This window comes from Impatiens glandulifera, chromosome 9, assembly GCF_907164915.1.
Source record: "Impatiens glandulifera chromosome 9, dImpGla2.1, whole genome shotgun sequence".
NCBI lineage: Eukaryota > Viridiplantae > Streptophyta > Magnoliopsida > Ericales > Balsaminaceae > Impatiens > Impatiens glandulifera.
Genome location: NC_061870.1, coordinates 23634188 through 23650053, shown reverse-complemented (window position 1 = coordinate 23650053; position 15866 = coordinate 23634188). Strand labels below are relative to the sequence as shown.

The following is a 15866-nucleotide window of genomic DNA, read 5'->3' as shown; positions in this document are numbered from 1 at the left end:
TTGTACACAATCGCATATATTTTTAGTTTTTTACATTTTAGCCCTTTAACTTTTACTTAATTAATTTTATATATTAAACTTACAGTTACTTATATTTTAATTTGTTTATATGTTTTATTTGTTTATATTTTTATTTTTATTTTTATTCTATATTTTATATTTATATAATATTTTAATAATATTCTATATTTATTCTATATTCTTATTTATATAATTATTAATTTAATTTATTTATATATTTTAATTCATTTATATAATATTTTTTATAATAATGTTCAAACAAATTTTATAATAATATTAAAAAACAATTTACTTTAATATATATATATATATATATATATATTATAATAAATATAATTATAAAAATTACCAAATATTGTGGTGTAATTTTAAAATAACTAGACGATATTATAATATTGAAGTGTAATTTATAAGTTTGTAAAATATATGGGGTAATATTAAAAGTTTATAAAAGTTGATGTAAAGAAGAATATTATAAGAATATTCTTATGAGTTTGAGAATGAGCTTTTCGGTTGGAGAAGAATTACTATTTGATGTGACATTTATACCAAAATGAGTTTGAAAATGAATTTTTCGGTTAGAGATCGCCTTAGTAAATATTTTTATCCACCATGCGATAAAATCAAAGTTCACGAATTCATATGTATATGTATAAATGGTTTTTAAAATAATATTTAATTAATCCTGTCTCAAGGCTAGGGTAAGTATTATTATGTTTTAGTTTGGTATTATTTTGTACATAATTATTATGATTATAAAAATTAGGAAGATTATTGTGATGCGGTGTAGACAGATAAAAATATAAATAAAATAAATTTAATAATTTTTATTTTTAATAATATGTATTTCAATATTTAAATTATTTAATAAATCACGAATAATATATTAAAATAAAAAATAAAAAACTCTCATTTCACATTTTATTCATCTCGGTAAATAACTTATCTTCTCACATATCTCATTACATATTTTTTCTCAATGAACCTCTCATTTTGTGACATTACACTTTCATTTTGGTCAAATAAAAAATCTCAAACATTATTAATCTTTTTTTACTCTCACTTTAGCCCATCAATGCCTAATCGACCTCTCATGCATCTCATGACCTTAAAATACTCAAAACTCACCAACCATCCCATTCTACATTATCTACCAATTCAAATCAGACTTCTCATCTCGTGACTTTAACTTTCACTTCGATCAAAACAACTAATTTTCTCACTTATTTTAACCAACCAATACAAGTTTCTCACTTATATATTTTAAATCTCATTACATATTTATCCACCAATCACAGTCAACCTCATTCTCTCGAAGACCTTACTTTCACTTCATTAAACAACTATTCTTTCTCACATATTTTATAATATACAACATGTCATTAATTTTATCTCAAGCATTTTGGTTAACCATACATCTCATTCCAGATTTATCCACCCCAATTGACCTCTCTCTCATTACCTTACTTTAACTTTAACTCATTAACTATCTCATTCCACATTTATCCACCAATTCATAATCGATCTCTCATCTCGAGACATTGCGTTCACATTCTGACCCTTTGAAATTAAGCAGGTTAAATGGTTGTACTTGTTTTGTAGGTTGCAAATTCGAAACATACATATATCATTTTTATTTTAATTTTAACCGTTTTAAGTTATATGGACGGGTCAACCCACAATCCGACCCAGTATTCATTACTCTCACATATATATTCAAATTGACCATAACTCTTAACCTGAATCCAGATATTTTAAATTAAATATTATTATATATATTTGAAATAATAATTATATTAGTTTGTTGGGGTTGGATTTCATGACTTCAAGGAGCAAATCTTATGTATAGCAACCTCATGCACTATTATTTTTCCCTAGACAAAGAAATCTTAATATGTGGACAATAAGATTTTAATGAGGGATAATCAAATTGATATTAAAGGTAATTATGATACTCTTGTCTCAAATTAATTGTTTTGTCTATATGGTTAGTTTGATCTTTGGTTTTTAAATAAACTAAAATTTTATTTCAAAACTTAATAATCCTATCACCCATCTAATTAATTATTTTTATCAATATTAAATACTAAAATTATCCTTTATTTAAATATTTTTTTTTATATTAATAAAAGTTAATATATTAATAAAATACATATTTAATTTATTTAATTGGAATATTTTAGTCATAATAATTTAAAAACTCATTTTTCTTTTAAACACCAAAACCCAGCTTCTCAAACTAGCCCTAGGAGTGATAGGGGTATCTAAAGATTTCATAAGATAATTTCTCCACTAAGGAGGTATTATAAATTTTCCTATCCCAATGATGCATGTGTTGTTTTTTCTTTTTCTTTTTTTCTCAAATAAATGTGTACTAATGTATTGCAAAAATGATGCATGCATTTTTTCCTTTTCTATTATTATACTTTTTTAGAGGTTAGATAAAATCATTTGTCATATACCATTATATTTGTACCATTTCAAATTTGTATAAAATAAAATTGTTTAACTTTTATACCTTTACGATTCTCTTTCAATTTAAAATGTTTTTCATTAAAATTATTTAATTTTTTACGTCGGTCAACTTTTCATTTAAAAGTATATTTATAGTTTGTTATATTAAGAACCTTGTAAACAATAAAAAGATACAATTGAGCAAACCAAAAACAACTTTATGACAAAAATGCTAAAACCTATATATATCTCAACCGGCCTAGTAAAAACTTTTAGTTTTATCCCATTCAAAGACAACAGTATTGATCAGTAGGAAAGGGTAGCCTTTCCTTTTCAACGTATCATTTGAATTTATTGTAGAAAGATAGATGTGTATAATTTATTGTAGAAGATATAAATTAAGCAATTATTGCAATTGTGACATGATATCATAGACTAGCTAATTATATACAGTTGTTGATAATATGGTGTGCTTAGTAATATAGTAAAACAGTTTAATGAAAAAAAATATATAATTTTTTCTATAAGATTAAAAGTTACGAGTTTGATTCTTATTTAAAACGCCTTAAATTTAAAGTGAAAGTCATAGTTTATGTGTCAAGCTAATATTTAAAAATAAATAAAAATAATAAATGTGTTGTGCTTAAGCCTCCTCTGTTGTTTTTTAAAATAATTAATAATTTTGTTCTTTTGTTCTCACTAATTATAAAAAAAAGTTAAGATTTTTTTTAATTAGAACTTATTCGCTCAAAAACATATAAGATCTCGTGTATTCATGATCTTGACTATTTTGTTTTAGGATTTTTTATTTTATTTTCTACTATTACAATAATAATAATATTATTATTATTAATTTATATTAGCATGTATTACGTGTATTTTGCACGAGTAATAATATAAAAAATTATGAAAAAATATTACGGTAAAAGTACCTATATCATTTTTAATTTTATTTTTAATCGTTTTAAATTTATGAGCGGGTCAACTCAAGTATTAATTTAATTTCACATATATATCCAAATTAACCACAGTTCTCGACCCAGCAATCCAGACACTTTAAAAATTAAACATCATTATATATATATATAGATTAGTTAGTTAAAAAGTTAAACTTATATTGTTAAATTTTCTGCGTTCATCAAATTTGGTATTAAATTTATAATATAAAGTGTTATTAGTTTAGTTGGTTAAAGGGTTGTACTTATTTTTGTTAGGTTGCAAGTTCAAACCATACCTATAACATTTTTAACCGTTTTAAGTTTATGGGCAGGTAAACCCACAATCCGACCCAAGTATCCATTTACTCTCACATATATATCCAAATTACTCACAGTTCTCGACCCGGCAATTCAGACACTTTAAAAATTAAGTATCATTATATATATATATAAATATTTGAAGAATGATGACACAAAACAATATGATTTTTTATATATGTTTTAGAGAAATGATTAGAAAAAGAATTTGAGAAAGAGAATTTGAGATTGAATTACGTGACGCAATTTGATTCGATAAAAAATTAACAAATTTTTTCTCTTTCGTCCCTCTCTTCATCATTTATCATTTTTTCAGTCACTAATACGATGATAAATCATTCCTCCCTATCACTCCTCTCTTTTTTTATATACCTATGTTAGCTTGTTTGTGAGTATCATCATTTCACTCTAGGATTATTTGCATAGTTTGTGTGATATATTATTAATAAAATGCTAATTAACTATATCACATTTTCATATATTTGTAATTCTTTTTTATCAATTAGATTCATTTATTGCACATAAACAATATACTTTAAGATAGCATTGGAATTGAAGGATCAATTTCAATTCTTATAAACCCTTTAATATTAAGAATTAGTATTGAAATTAAAATGTAATTCAATCTATTATAATTTTATAGTTTCTGAAAAGGTAGAATTATAATTACAAATTTTATTTTATTTTTATATTTTTTTAAACAAAATAACTTATTATTTTATCATTTAAAACACGATTAAAGTTTTAATCAATAATTTTTTAAAAAAATTTAGAATATTAAAATATCGAACAAATGTATTTTTTTTAATTTAGTAAGTTAACATTTTGAATTTATATATATATATATTAATTTAATAAGTTAACATGTTAAATGGATATTTTGTTTTTGAATTTATGAAGGAAGTTAAAATGTTGAACCAATATATTTTTTAATTAATATATGAAGTCAATATGTTGAACCGATATATTTTTTAATTGATATTGAAACTTTAAAAAATTTTAAGTCTTTTAGCTATTCTAATGGGTTGTGCTTGTGTCAAACAAATATTTTAATTAATAAAATATATAATATATATTAAAAGTATTTTTTATGATATTCTTTTATATAAATATAGGAATTGGGATGTAATCACAATCTATAGTTTTTCTAAACATATGAATTTGAATTGTAATTCAATTTCAATTCTTATGAAATTTGAATTGAAATTTATGTTCATTTCAATTACAATTATAGTCATCTAAACGTATCTAAATCTTAGATGATGCATTCTAGCTAGGTAGTATTTATTTTAATTACTCAATTATATTTTAATTTTTCAATAATTAAAACCATGTTTTTTTCTTTTGGAGGGTTTGCCTCAAAGATTGAGTGAATGAGAATGGCAGTAGATGGAAAGGCAGCCTAGCAAGAGTTTGGTTTCCTTTTGGTTTGTAGTGGGGGTTTTTATATTCTTTTCTCTCCCAATACATAAAATTAAATATGTAATATATATATTATTTATTTATTTTAATAAAATGAAAGAAAAACCCAATAAACATATATAATTGTTGCGTCTTTAAACGGTTATCCAAGAAGAAAAGAATCACAGAATAGAGGAAAAGCTCGAGATTTTGTTGTGGCTATTAAAGGCATTGGTCCACTTTGAAAGTAACGTCTCTATCAAAATTATTATTAATTGCTTATAATCTCTACTCTAATTTACATCTTCATTCATTTTATGATTCATTATATTATAATAGGAGAACATCATTATTTGATTTATTTTTGGGTTTGATTCGTTTTAGTATTAATGATCATCTAGAATAAAAATAAATTGATTTATTTATTTGGAAACAGTGCATATAGTACTCTGGTGTTTGATTTTTATATCATTTTGAAATGAAAAGTTACCTAACATTTATCACATATTGACCTAGGTATATAAAATGTTGACTTAGAAAAATGTGTTAAGCAAGGGAAAATTAATATTGTAGTATCTTATTTAATTTCTCTAGTTATTTTCCAGTTTTAACAATGGAAGTTTTTTTTAATGAAAATTTTATCGCGTTTTTAGTCTTTTATGTACGATTTTTATTGTTTAAATATCCTAATGAGTTTTATGTATTATTTATAATTATAAATAACATATTTGTATTTAGATAAAAGTGATTTAAAATGAACCCAAATGACAAAAATTATTGTAATGTTAAGCTGGATTTGATTACCACTCAAAAAATTATAATTTAAATGGACGTTTATTCTATTGTTACAGTCATATATGTTTGTTAACATGTCATTTAACTAACTAAGTTATGTTATTTTTGTTTAAAACTAATGCAAATTTATTTAATAGTATATAAAATATAATTATTTTAACTAAAAATAAAAATAATTTTTTCGCGGCACCTAATCTTCAGGGCCGGTACTAAATTTTAGTTGCTTTTTGATAGTTACTTTTAAATTGTTCATGCAATTATATTATAAAAACGTAAACAAAAAAAAAATAAACAATTTTGAAAAGAAATAAAAACTAATATATTAAATATTAATGTGCGCAATATCTTTCAAAAAGGGCAATGTGATCAATAACCGAATATGTCGACTTCCTAAATCAAATCACATATCATATAATATAAAACGTCAGATTGTTGAAGGTTATGTCATTTTTCTCCAACCAAATTATCCAAAAAAAAATAATAAAAGAATATAGTCTAATTATCTTAGACCTGCAAATTTGACCGCCTCAATTCATATTTCCTAACACGCACCAATGGTCCTGCTAATAATAATAATCTAGAGAAGACTTCCAATATGTGCGATCCTTAGTTAATTTTGTTAGAATTTTGAATCTAGATGTTATTCCTAAATCTACTAGTCTTAATACTCTATGTCGATAAATTACGATAAACTGTAGTTGTGGAAAATAATGGATCTGTAATGAAGAACGAATTCATTAGATGTTCTTAGATCTTTTCTTGATCTTGAAATCTCTAGTTTTTGAATTTGGACTTGGATCGAATGTCTGATGTAGGTGGAGTTTAAGTTTATTTCTAACCTTCTATCGATAGCCCTTGAGTGTTCTTGATAGTGAATATATCTCTATCTCTGTCTGATGAATTTAACATAATATGTAGATTATCTATATAGGTTAGGGACATAACCCTACTATACAACATTTATTATTCAACCTCATCAACAAAATAATAATTATATTATTTCTACACAAATTACTAAATAATACATTATACCAAAATATTGGAATTAATTTCTAACATTTTTTTTTTTTGTTACTCATACAAATAAATAAAATTTTATATTGAAAACATTAAAACATGACACGACCTTATGACTTGTCGACCAGACTAAAAGGAGTACTTGTCTAAAGGGTACCTTCATTTTTGGAAAATCACATGTTATATATTTCTATAAATATGTCCCTAAAGATTAGTACCTTACATAAAACAAACTCAAACTTTCTTCCCTCAACAAATTAAATAGACAAAGGGGTTGGGGAGATGCCCCATATTGCCATTATGAATTGGCTATTTTAAAATAAATTATTGAAATTGTATTATATGCATAAATATTATTTTAAAATAATTAATTATTTCATCAAATATTATTTTCAATCATATTATTAATCAATAAATATAATATATTTTACTTTAATTTGTATTATTTTAAAATATTAAATACTTCAAATATGTTAATTCAATAATTTTTAAATCAAATAACAAAATATCAAACTATTTGCTTCATTATCATCTTTAATCTCTCTCTTTTTTTGATGATTGAAACTTGTTTGACATTATAGATTATTAGGTTTTGGAAAAAAAAACTATTGTTAATTAAAAAATGTAGGTTATTTGGAGTTTTAATTTTTAAAATTTAAATTTTATAAAATTAAAATAAATATGTTTTAGTTAATAAAATATTATATAATATATGAAGTTTTACTAAAAGAATAAACAACATCAAACCACCTCCCCCTGAAACAATATTCTTCTTCCAAAGTTATATTGAAAGCAATATTCAAACAAGTCAATGTGAATTGATATATAAAAGTTTTGTAAACAAATAAGTCAAATAAATTGCAAATAAATAAGGATATTTGAATAACTGAGAATCCAAACAAAGCCTTAAGTACTTGTCCATTATTATTAATTTTATTATTTATTAGACTTATGATATTGAAATAAGAAGATAATATTAATAGAGTTGAGTGGAAGGAGACGTTTCCTCGTTTTTCAGTTAGCATCTTTTTTATTTTTCAAATATTCTCCTCTTTATATGACAGCAATCTACAAATGCTATATCTACACCTCGTTGGTTTGATGTATGTTTTTTAGGATTTTATTTGTTTTTATAAATTATCTCTATGTTATATCCTTGTCATCTAACCATTAAATCACTCATTTTATCAATTAAAATATTCTTATCTTATCTTTATAAAATTTAAATATAAAAATAATATTATAATAATTTAACAAGTTCAAAACTTAATAAGATATCAACCATATGTTTTAAGAAAATCCAAAATATTCTCAAATAACTAATATGGAACAAGCCCTAAGGCTTGTTTGATGTTGGTTATTTAATGATTTTTAATATTTAAAAAAAAAAATGTTTGATAAAAAATAAGTTATTTAGTTTGCTAGTTGATTAAAATCACTATAATATATATTATTTATCGAATTAAGGCTCCTTATGAGATAAATTGAAATTGTTAAACCTTCTTTTTTCAAAATTGCGGACTACTTATTGTTAAATTATACAAGTTTTGTCTTAACATACATGATATTTATGAATAAATAGATATTTATATCCATAATTTTAATACCGAATTTTAGCAAATTTAGTGTTTTGACTATCGATTCTCTAAAATTCGATAATTACACCTCTAAATTCGCTGAAATTCGGTGGTTGCAATTAGTGACATTAATATTTATTAGATAATAAGTTAATGACGCTTGAAACATTAAGACTATATTATTTTTGTATAACTTTAACAATAAAAATTCATAAATTATAAGGTTTGAAATAAGAGGTTCGAAATAAAAGAATCCAAATCACCATTTATCCCTTATAAAGAGTTCCAATTTGAAACATTGGTCTATAATTTTAAAATTTATAAAAAATAGAGTATTAATATTTAATTGATTAATTCAAAATTATGATAAAAATATAAAAATTTTGATGTAAAAATCCACAAACTACCTTAAAAAAGTTAACTCATCCAAAGCCATTCTCTCTTGGTTTCATCAATGATTTGAAACTAAGTCAAATGAGTTCATGTGATCAAATTTCTCAAATGCTTAAAAGTAGAAAAGTAGAGTTTATGAATAATGTGATAAATGACTCACACTAAATAATAACATTTATTTTTCATTTTAAACTAAGTTAGGAAAGAAAAAAAATTGAAGGCTAGTTTGATTCAACTTATTATATTAGTTAACTATAGTACCATTTTATAAAACTCCAAATATCCATTATAATTAAAACGTTTTTAAGGGAGAATCAACCTATTTTATAAAACTTTAAAGTCCAAACATACATATAAATAAGACGTTTTAAGTGGGAATCGAACCTATAAAAACTTAATTTCTTTAAAACTCGAATAAACAGCAACAATAGGATAAAAAATATTTGAGTGAATAAAAAGAGGTATCTTTTGCCAAGACTTATTAGTCTAGACTCTCTCTCTCTTCTCTTCTCTCTCTCTATTTCTTTAATATTGAGATAAAGCCATAGAAGAAGAATTTAGTTGCAGAGACATCTTCTCCATTATCATCTCATCTTTCTGCAAATTGATGGATAATTTTGATTGCAGAGTCTGATCTCAAAGAAAGCACGTGCATATATATATATATATTTATATATATATAATTGAAGATTTCATTCGCACAAGGTACTAATCATCATCATCTTCCTCAAAATATTTTTAAAAGTTCTATCTCTCTCTCACTCTCTGGATCTTTTCTTTGTTCTTGTTCTTAAACTTGCCAGGATTTATTTACAGTCTACAGATACATACAGAAGGGCAGTATCATTTAATTAATTTTGACTGTGCCATGTGGAGATATGAGTTGAATTCAACATGTACTATTTTGGACTATGTACTTAATTCTAGACAGATGATTGGATGATGCTAACTTACCTAGTTTATTTCTTTAATTTTAGAAACACAAGACGGTTCTTGATCAAAGGATTAATTGCAGATTGAGTGATCGATCATAGATGGCGACCTATTTTCATGGAAACCCATCAGAAATTCAAGCCGACGGATTACAAACACTCATTCTAATGAATCCTGGTTACAACGTTGGATACTCTTCCACCACCACCCACCATCCGCAGCCGCCGTCATCATCATCATCCAATTTCGCTCTTCTAAGCTCCCGTTCATTTGACGCGCCACCTACCACTAACGCCCACCAATTTGTCGGCATACCCTTGCCACTAACCTCATCTGTCGACCCCCATCCTTTCCATGGTCTGATTCCACGACCCCAATACCATTTCTATGGCCAATTCGATCAGGCATTACCGGCGCGTGAAATCAATCGCTCTCAGCAAGGCCTGTCTTTGACTCTCTCCTCGCAGGAGATGGGCGGCGGTAGCACTAGCCGAGCAGCTGTTTTGTCTCCGACGAGTGGAGGAGGTTCGCCGTCGTCGGCATCAGGTATATCAAACAACGGCGGTATAGTTGGAACAGGAGTACAAAGTGTGTTGTTGGGTTCTAAGTACTTGAAAGCTACACAAGAGCTTCTTGAAGAAACGGTCACTGTCGGTAAGGGAAAAAACGGAAATGCGACCGTTAAGGCGACAAGAGAGTCCTTCCCCGGCGGCGGAAGCGGCGGTGGGGAAGGTGAAATTAGTGGTGGGGAATTGACTACGGTGGAGAGGCAGGAAATTCAGATGAAGAAAGCTAAACTTGTTCATATGCTTGATGAGGTATTATTAAATATCGTCAAAAGAAAAGACAGATCTTTTTTATGTTTGGGTCAGAGAGTTTTCTCAATCATATGTACCTTTCACGACCTATGTTTACTGTCTCTCTCAAGAATACGACATTATTATTATTATTATTAATTCAATTCAGACAATGTAGGTGGAGCAGAGGTACAGTCAATACCACCATCAGATTCAAATGGTGATTTCTTGGTTTGAGCAAGTTGCCGGAATTGGGTCCGCCAGAACGTACACGGCTCTCGCCGTGGAAACCATTTCCAAGCAATTCCGATGCCTTAAGGACACGATTCTCGGCCAGATAAAAGCAGCTAGCAAGAGCTTGGGCGAAGAAGAAGATGAAGAACAAGGCAAGAATGAAGGATCTCGGCTCAAATTCGTTGATCATCAATTCAGACAGCAGAAAACCCTCCAGCAACTGGGTATGATTCAACCCAATGCCTGGCGGCCTCAGAGAGGTCTTCCAGAGAGATCCGTCTCTGTTCTTCGTGCTTGGCTGTTTGAACACTTTCTTCACCCGTAAGCTGTTTGATAATCAAAATCCTTTGTTTCTTCTTCTTATTCTTCTTCTTAATATGTTCCTTCCATCTGTTATCTGAATCAGCTACCCTAAAGACTCAGACAAACAAATGCTCGCCAAACAAACTGGTCTCACTAGGAGTCAGGTTTGGTCACCTTCTTCTTCTTCTTAAAATAAACTCACATTGATAATATTCATCTTGGTTAATATGGTGGGCAGGTATCAAACTGGTTCATTAATGCCCGAGTTCGGCTCTGGAAGCCTATGGTAGAGGAAATGTATATGGAGGAGACAAAGGAAAACGAAAAGACAGGCTCCGATGAGAAGAAGAAAGACAATGATCCGACTGTCACAATTCCAACCAGCTTGTTGAGTAATAGAAACCCGTCACTCTTTGCTCTGATTGATTCATCAGACATGGAACTCGAGATTCATGGAAGCCCTAAGAAACAAAGGAGCAACAACAATGAAATGGAGATGAATGCTGAACAAGGAGAAGAAGTGATTACCAATGATCAAGATCAAATTTTGATGAAATTCTCTAATGATCAAAGACAGACAAGAGACGTCGGATTCTCTCTTCTAGGAGCTGCCCCGACAAACTTCATTGGCGGATTCGGTACATACTTTGGCTCAGATCAATTTCCTGGAAGTGGGTATTCGACCAACAACAACAACGGCGTCTCTCTCACGCTCGGACTCCCTCATTGCGAAAACCTGAATCAAAGTTTCCTTCCTAACAATAATAATCCAAACAACATGGGGCTAGGAGGAAGAAGAGTGAATCTTGGAGAACAACAAAATGAATTCGCTCCGGCATCGTCATCATCATCCCACAGACCAGTAGTTTACGAAACAGTGAATTTGCAGAACCGAAAGAGATTTGCTGCGTGAATTTGAGGAAGACGATCTGTGGTAATGATGGACAAGTAATGGCATCTATATTTTTGCAGAGAACTTTACCCATTTACAGTTCTTGTAGCAGAAAACATTAGGAAATTTAGAAGCATATAATTTGGGGATTGTATATTATTATATTTTTGCTACTTTATGCAGACATCATGTTATATAGATCTTGGGATTGTTGTAATACATACATTACTATTAATGGGAGGATGGTATACAAATCAGTGTTAAAGCATTATTAGGATAAATGGTTTTAGAAAAAAAGGGTCAAAGTCTCATAGTACTACTATTATTGATTATACACTTATCATCACCAATAACTGCTAATCTCCTAGAGGCAACCTTAGTCCTGTAACACCATACCTCGAACGCCTCAGAAAGATCGGGATAATGAACATGCTCACTTTTCAACCATTCGTTTAAGATATCAGCTTGGTCACTTGAGGGCAATGCAAGAACTATAGAAACAAATGCTGATTCCAAAGACTGCCAAAGCTCATGATCCTCGATGTTAGCATCAGAATCTATCAAAGGCTTCGTGACCCTCACAAACGGAAGCCAAATCTTCACCATCTGAAGTCGTTTGAAAGTTGGTAAGATAACAGTTCCATAAGCCATGGAATCTAATACCTTTGAAGTCACTTCAGTGACTTTCAATTTAATATCCACCATTTCAGATCTGTCAACTACTTTCACTATGTTTTCTGATGCATCTACCCATTTATTAGCTAGAGTCTTCATTAGTTCCAGCTTAGTAAGTATCTGACAAGCCCACGATAAATCTTTTAACTGGGAGTGAAGCAATAGCATCTGAGCTTCGAGATTAGAATCTTTAGATTCAAATTGTAAAGACACTAATAGATTGCTGAATCTGGAAAATAATATCTGAACGCACCACCCCACCTTTGATTTCACACTATCGTCAGCGACGATCATAGGGGAGTCATCATCTTCTGTAAGCATGTACTCGATCTGATCTTGTGCTGATGATTTTAGATCATTTAAAGTGGATGGAAGCAAAGAAGTTGCAAACTGAATCGTTGAAAGAAAAACCCTAACTGTAGCTGATACATTGACTGGTTGAAGACGGGCGAGAATTGGTTTGACTTCCAAACCCATATTCGGAATGATTCTTAGAATCTCTTCTTCCTCGAATTCATCCCATGGAACTGCTTCCAAATAGTCAACACATGAAGCAATAATATGTGGGCAAATGAGCTCATTGGCTACCTGAAGGAGACCAAGAGCATTCTTCACAGAATGGAAGTGGGTTAATGAACCAACTGCACCATCATAGAATAATCTAAGGATAATAATATGATAATCAACATTGGATTCCTGACAATGAACCTCAACACAATAGCGTGAATCGAGAATCTGACAAGTAGGCCAGTTGTCAGATAATCTATCAGCAAAGTACTTGCTGTTTTTAGTGAGGAGGTCTGAGTGACAGTAGATCCAATCATCGCGGCCATCTTGTGTTCTTAATCTAACAACCACATCACTGCTTAATCGATCACCAATCTTGCCTGAAACAGGCGTTTCGATTACCTGAATCATAACAGTATTAGAAAAAAATAAGGAATAATCTATTTCAATATATTTCTTGATAAACTGCTAAAATTTGCTTCAAATAGCACCATTGCATATGTCAAGGGTACCAGAAGCTCAACTAAAGTTCATATAGGGTTCATATTTCCACAATTCTCCAGAGAAGTGGAAATAAGCTACAGGGAACTGCGAATTTTAATTTCTAAAGTGTGCGTTTGATTTTTTTTCATAGAAACAAGATAGACAAAATTGCAAAGCCAGTTCTGATTAATCTTAAAGGTAAAAATATTTCCTTAGGGATATAATCCTGAAGCCAAAACAGAATAAGAATGCTTCATACAAGGAAGGAGATGAAATCACTATTGAAATAAGTTGCAGCTGGTTGAAGAAAGAAGTACTATTGAAATGATTCGATTTGATAGAATTTGATGCTTCGATTTGATATTTTAGTTGATTGAATAAGTCAATGGATGAATTAAGACTAGGCGGTGTTTCATAACACAAATTATAACTTAATCTATATTCATTTGATAATTGTTATTTAAAATCAACTAAAATGAAGCTAAAGTATTAACTTAATTTTGGTAAGTTATAAATGACCTAACTCCGTAATATAGTAAAAGCGTTCAAAAGACAACTTTAACACTGAAAATAAATCAAATTACGTCACTATAAGGGTAAAATAGTCTTTTAAATATCACCACATTAGCTCCGCATTTTATCAAATCAATTTACATATCAAGTACACATTCATTTGGTTTATTCAACATTAACTAAGATGACAATTAAATTCAGTATTCACTATTCAGTATAAACACTTAATTTTTAGTTTTATTAAACGCACCATAAATAAAGTTTAGAAGGTAATGTAACATGTTTGATGGGTTATAACTTATATGATCGTTTCACTTAAATATGTTAAGAGTAGAAAAGGAAGAATAGAGAACTACAGAAAAAGAAATGGAAATTAGACAAGAAGTGGCCGAATAACTCACAGTAGTAGTCATTAAGCAGCAGTTGATGGGTATACATATATATCTTTTCAAGGCATAACTTCACCTGTAAAGCAGATAAAAGCACAGACTAAGAAATAATCATGCAAATTGTATGACATTCCTAATCCACACTTGTGTCAAGGGCCAAAAAGAACATCGCAATGTCAATTGCATAGTTGGGAATCATCTTGTTTATTATTATGGACAAAAGAATGATCTTTTACCTCATTAAAAAGCACTAAGGTTGATTTTTTGAATTAGAACGATGATATTCTAAGGTTCCATTTTGGTTTTAAAGATTGTCCAAGAAAGCCATAATCTACATGTGAATGCAAGCAAGTCTTCCAAATTAAATGTTTGCAATTCAAGGCTGAATTAGACCCTAAAAACTCAAACTAACCATGAAGTCGTAACAAACATCGATTAAATAAATTACGAACACACAACTCACAAAAAAGAAGGCCAAATACACGAAAATTGAAAACCCATTAACTGTGAATTCATCAACTCGACACTCCCAATTGTATAAATGAATTTCATTAGTTCAATATGCATAAGTGTTCACTATATTCAAGAAAATAACTTGTTTTTAGACTACTTGGGTTATTTAACCTATTAAAAAATATCCAACATAAATAACTTCAAGAAAATAGTAAATCATAAGCATATACACTCCAACATGAAAATCCCAATTCCAAGTGATAAATCAACAACTAATGAATCCAGATTTTAGCACATTTAAAGAATGCTCAAGAACTGAAATTTTGAAGCCCAAATAGAAACTGTAACAATCATCATAGTAAGAAAATTCATTTAGAAGTCAAAATGAGAATTCTTGGCATTATCACCATATTCACTATAAATGACAAATTGCTCACTAAATTGGCTTAATTCACTACTAAAATGACTAAACTACAAAACATTATAAGATCTCATACCAGGTTCATCATGATTAGACACAAATCAAGCTATATATTAAGATGAAATATATCAACAACTCAGCCATTCGCAGAATAAGGGTTTCATTTTGTTTGAATCAAAGAACAACTTAGAGAAGAAAGAGAATAAAAGAAGAAATCACCTGCTTAAGTAGGATTTGAGCAAGGGTTGATAGATTTGGAGTTTAATTCCGGCTGGGAAACTTGATTGGAGGTTTATTAACGAGTGAACGACGAATTGAACAGCGAAATCCTCATTCGCTCTCTTTTCCTCTC

The 15866-nt window shown here is 28.8% G+C and overlaps 2 protein-coding genes across 4 annotated transcripts; one reads left to right on the top strand and one right to left on the bottom strand.

Annotated features, from left to right (window-relative positions):
* Window positions 1–9719: 9719 nt before the first annotated feature.
* LOC124913978 (BEL1-like homeodomain protein 1) lies at window positions 9720–12330 on the top strand. Of its 2 annotated transcripts, XM_047454430.1 has the most exons (5): window positions 9720–9810; window positions 9892–10665; window positions 10823–11199; window positions 11285–11345; window positions 11420–12330. In XM_047454430.1, the coding sequence occupies exons 2-5, from the start codon at window positions 9949–9951 to the stop codon at window positions 12092–12094; spliced, it is 1830 nt and encodes a 609-aa protein (XP_047310386.1). In that variant the 5' UTR covers window positions 9720–9810; window positions 9892–9948; the 3' UTR covers window positions 12095–12330. The 2 variants fall into 2 exon arrangements, with proteins under 2 accessions (XP_047310386.1, XP_047310387.1); XM_047454431.1 differs by lacking the exon at window positions 9720–9810 and having other exon boundaries at window positions 9883–10665.
* LOC124913979 (BTB/POZ domain-containing protein At3g05675) lies at window positions 12200–15866 on the bottom strand. 2 transcript variants are annotated; one of them, XM_047454432.1, is made up of 3 exons: window positions 15734–15866; window positions 14653–14716; window positions 12200–13657 (listed from the first exon to the last, which is right to left on the bottom strand). In XM_047454432.1, the coding sequence occupies exons 2-3, from the start codon at window positions 14662–14664 to the stop codon at window positions 12374–12376; spliced, it is 1296 nt and encodes a 431-aa protein (XP_047310388.1). In that variant the 5' UTR covers window positions 14665–14716; window positions 15734–15866; the 3' UTR covers window positions 12200–12373. The 2 variants fall into 2 exon arrangements, with proteins under 2 accessions (XP_047310388.1, XP_047310389.1); XM_047454433.1 differs by having other exon boundaries at window positions 15738–15844.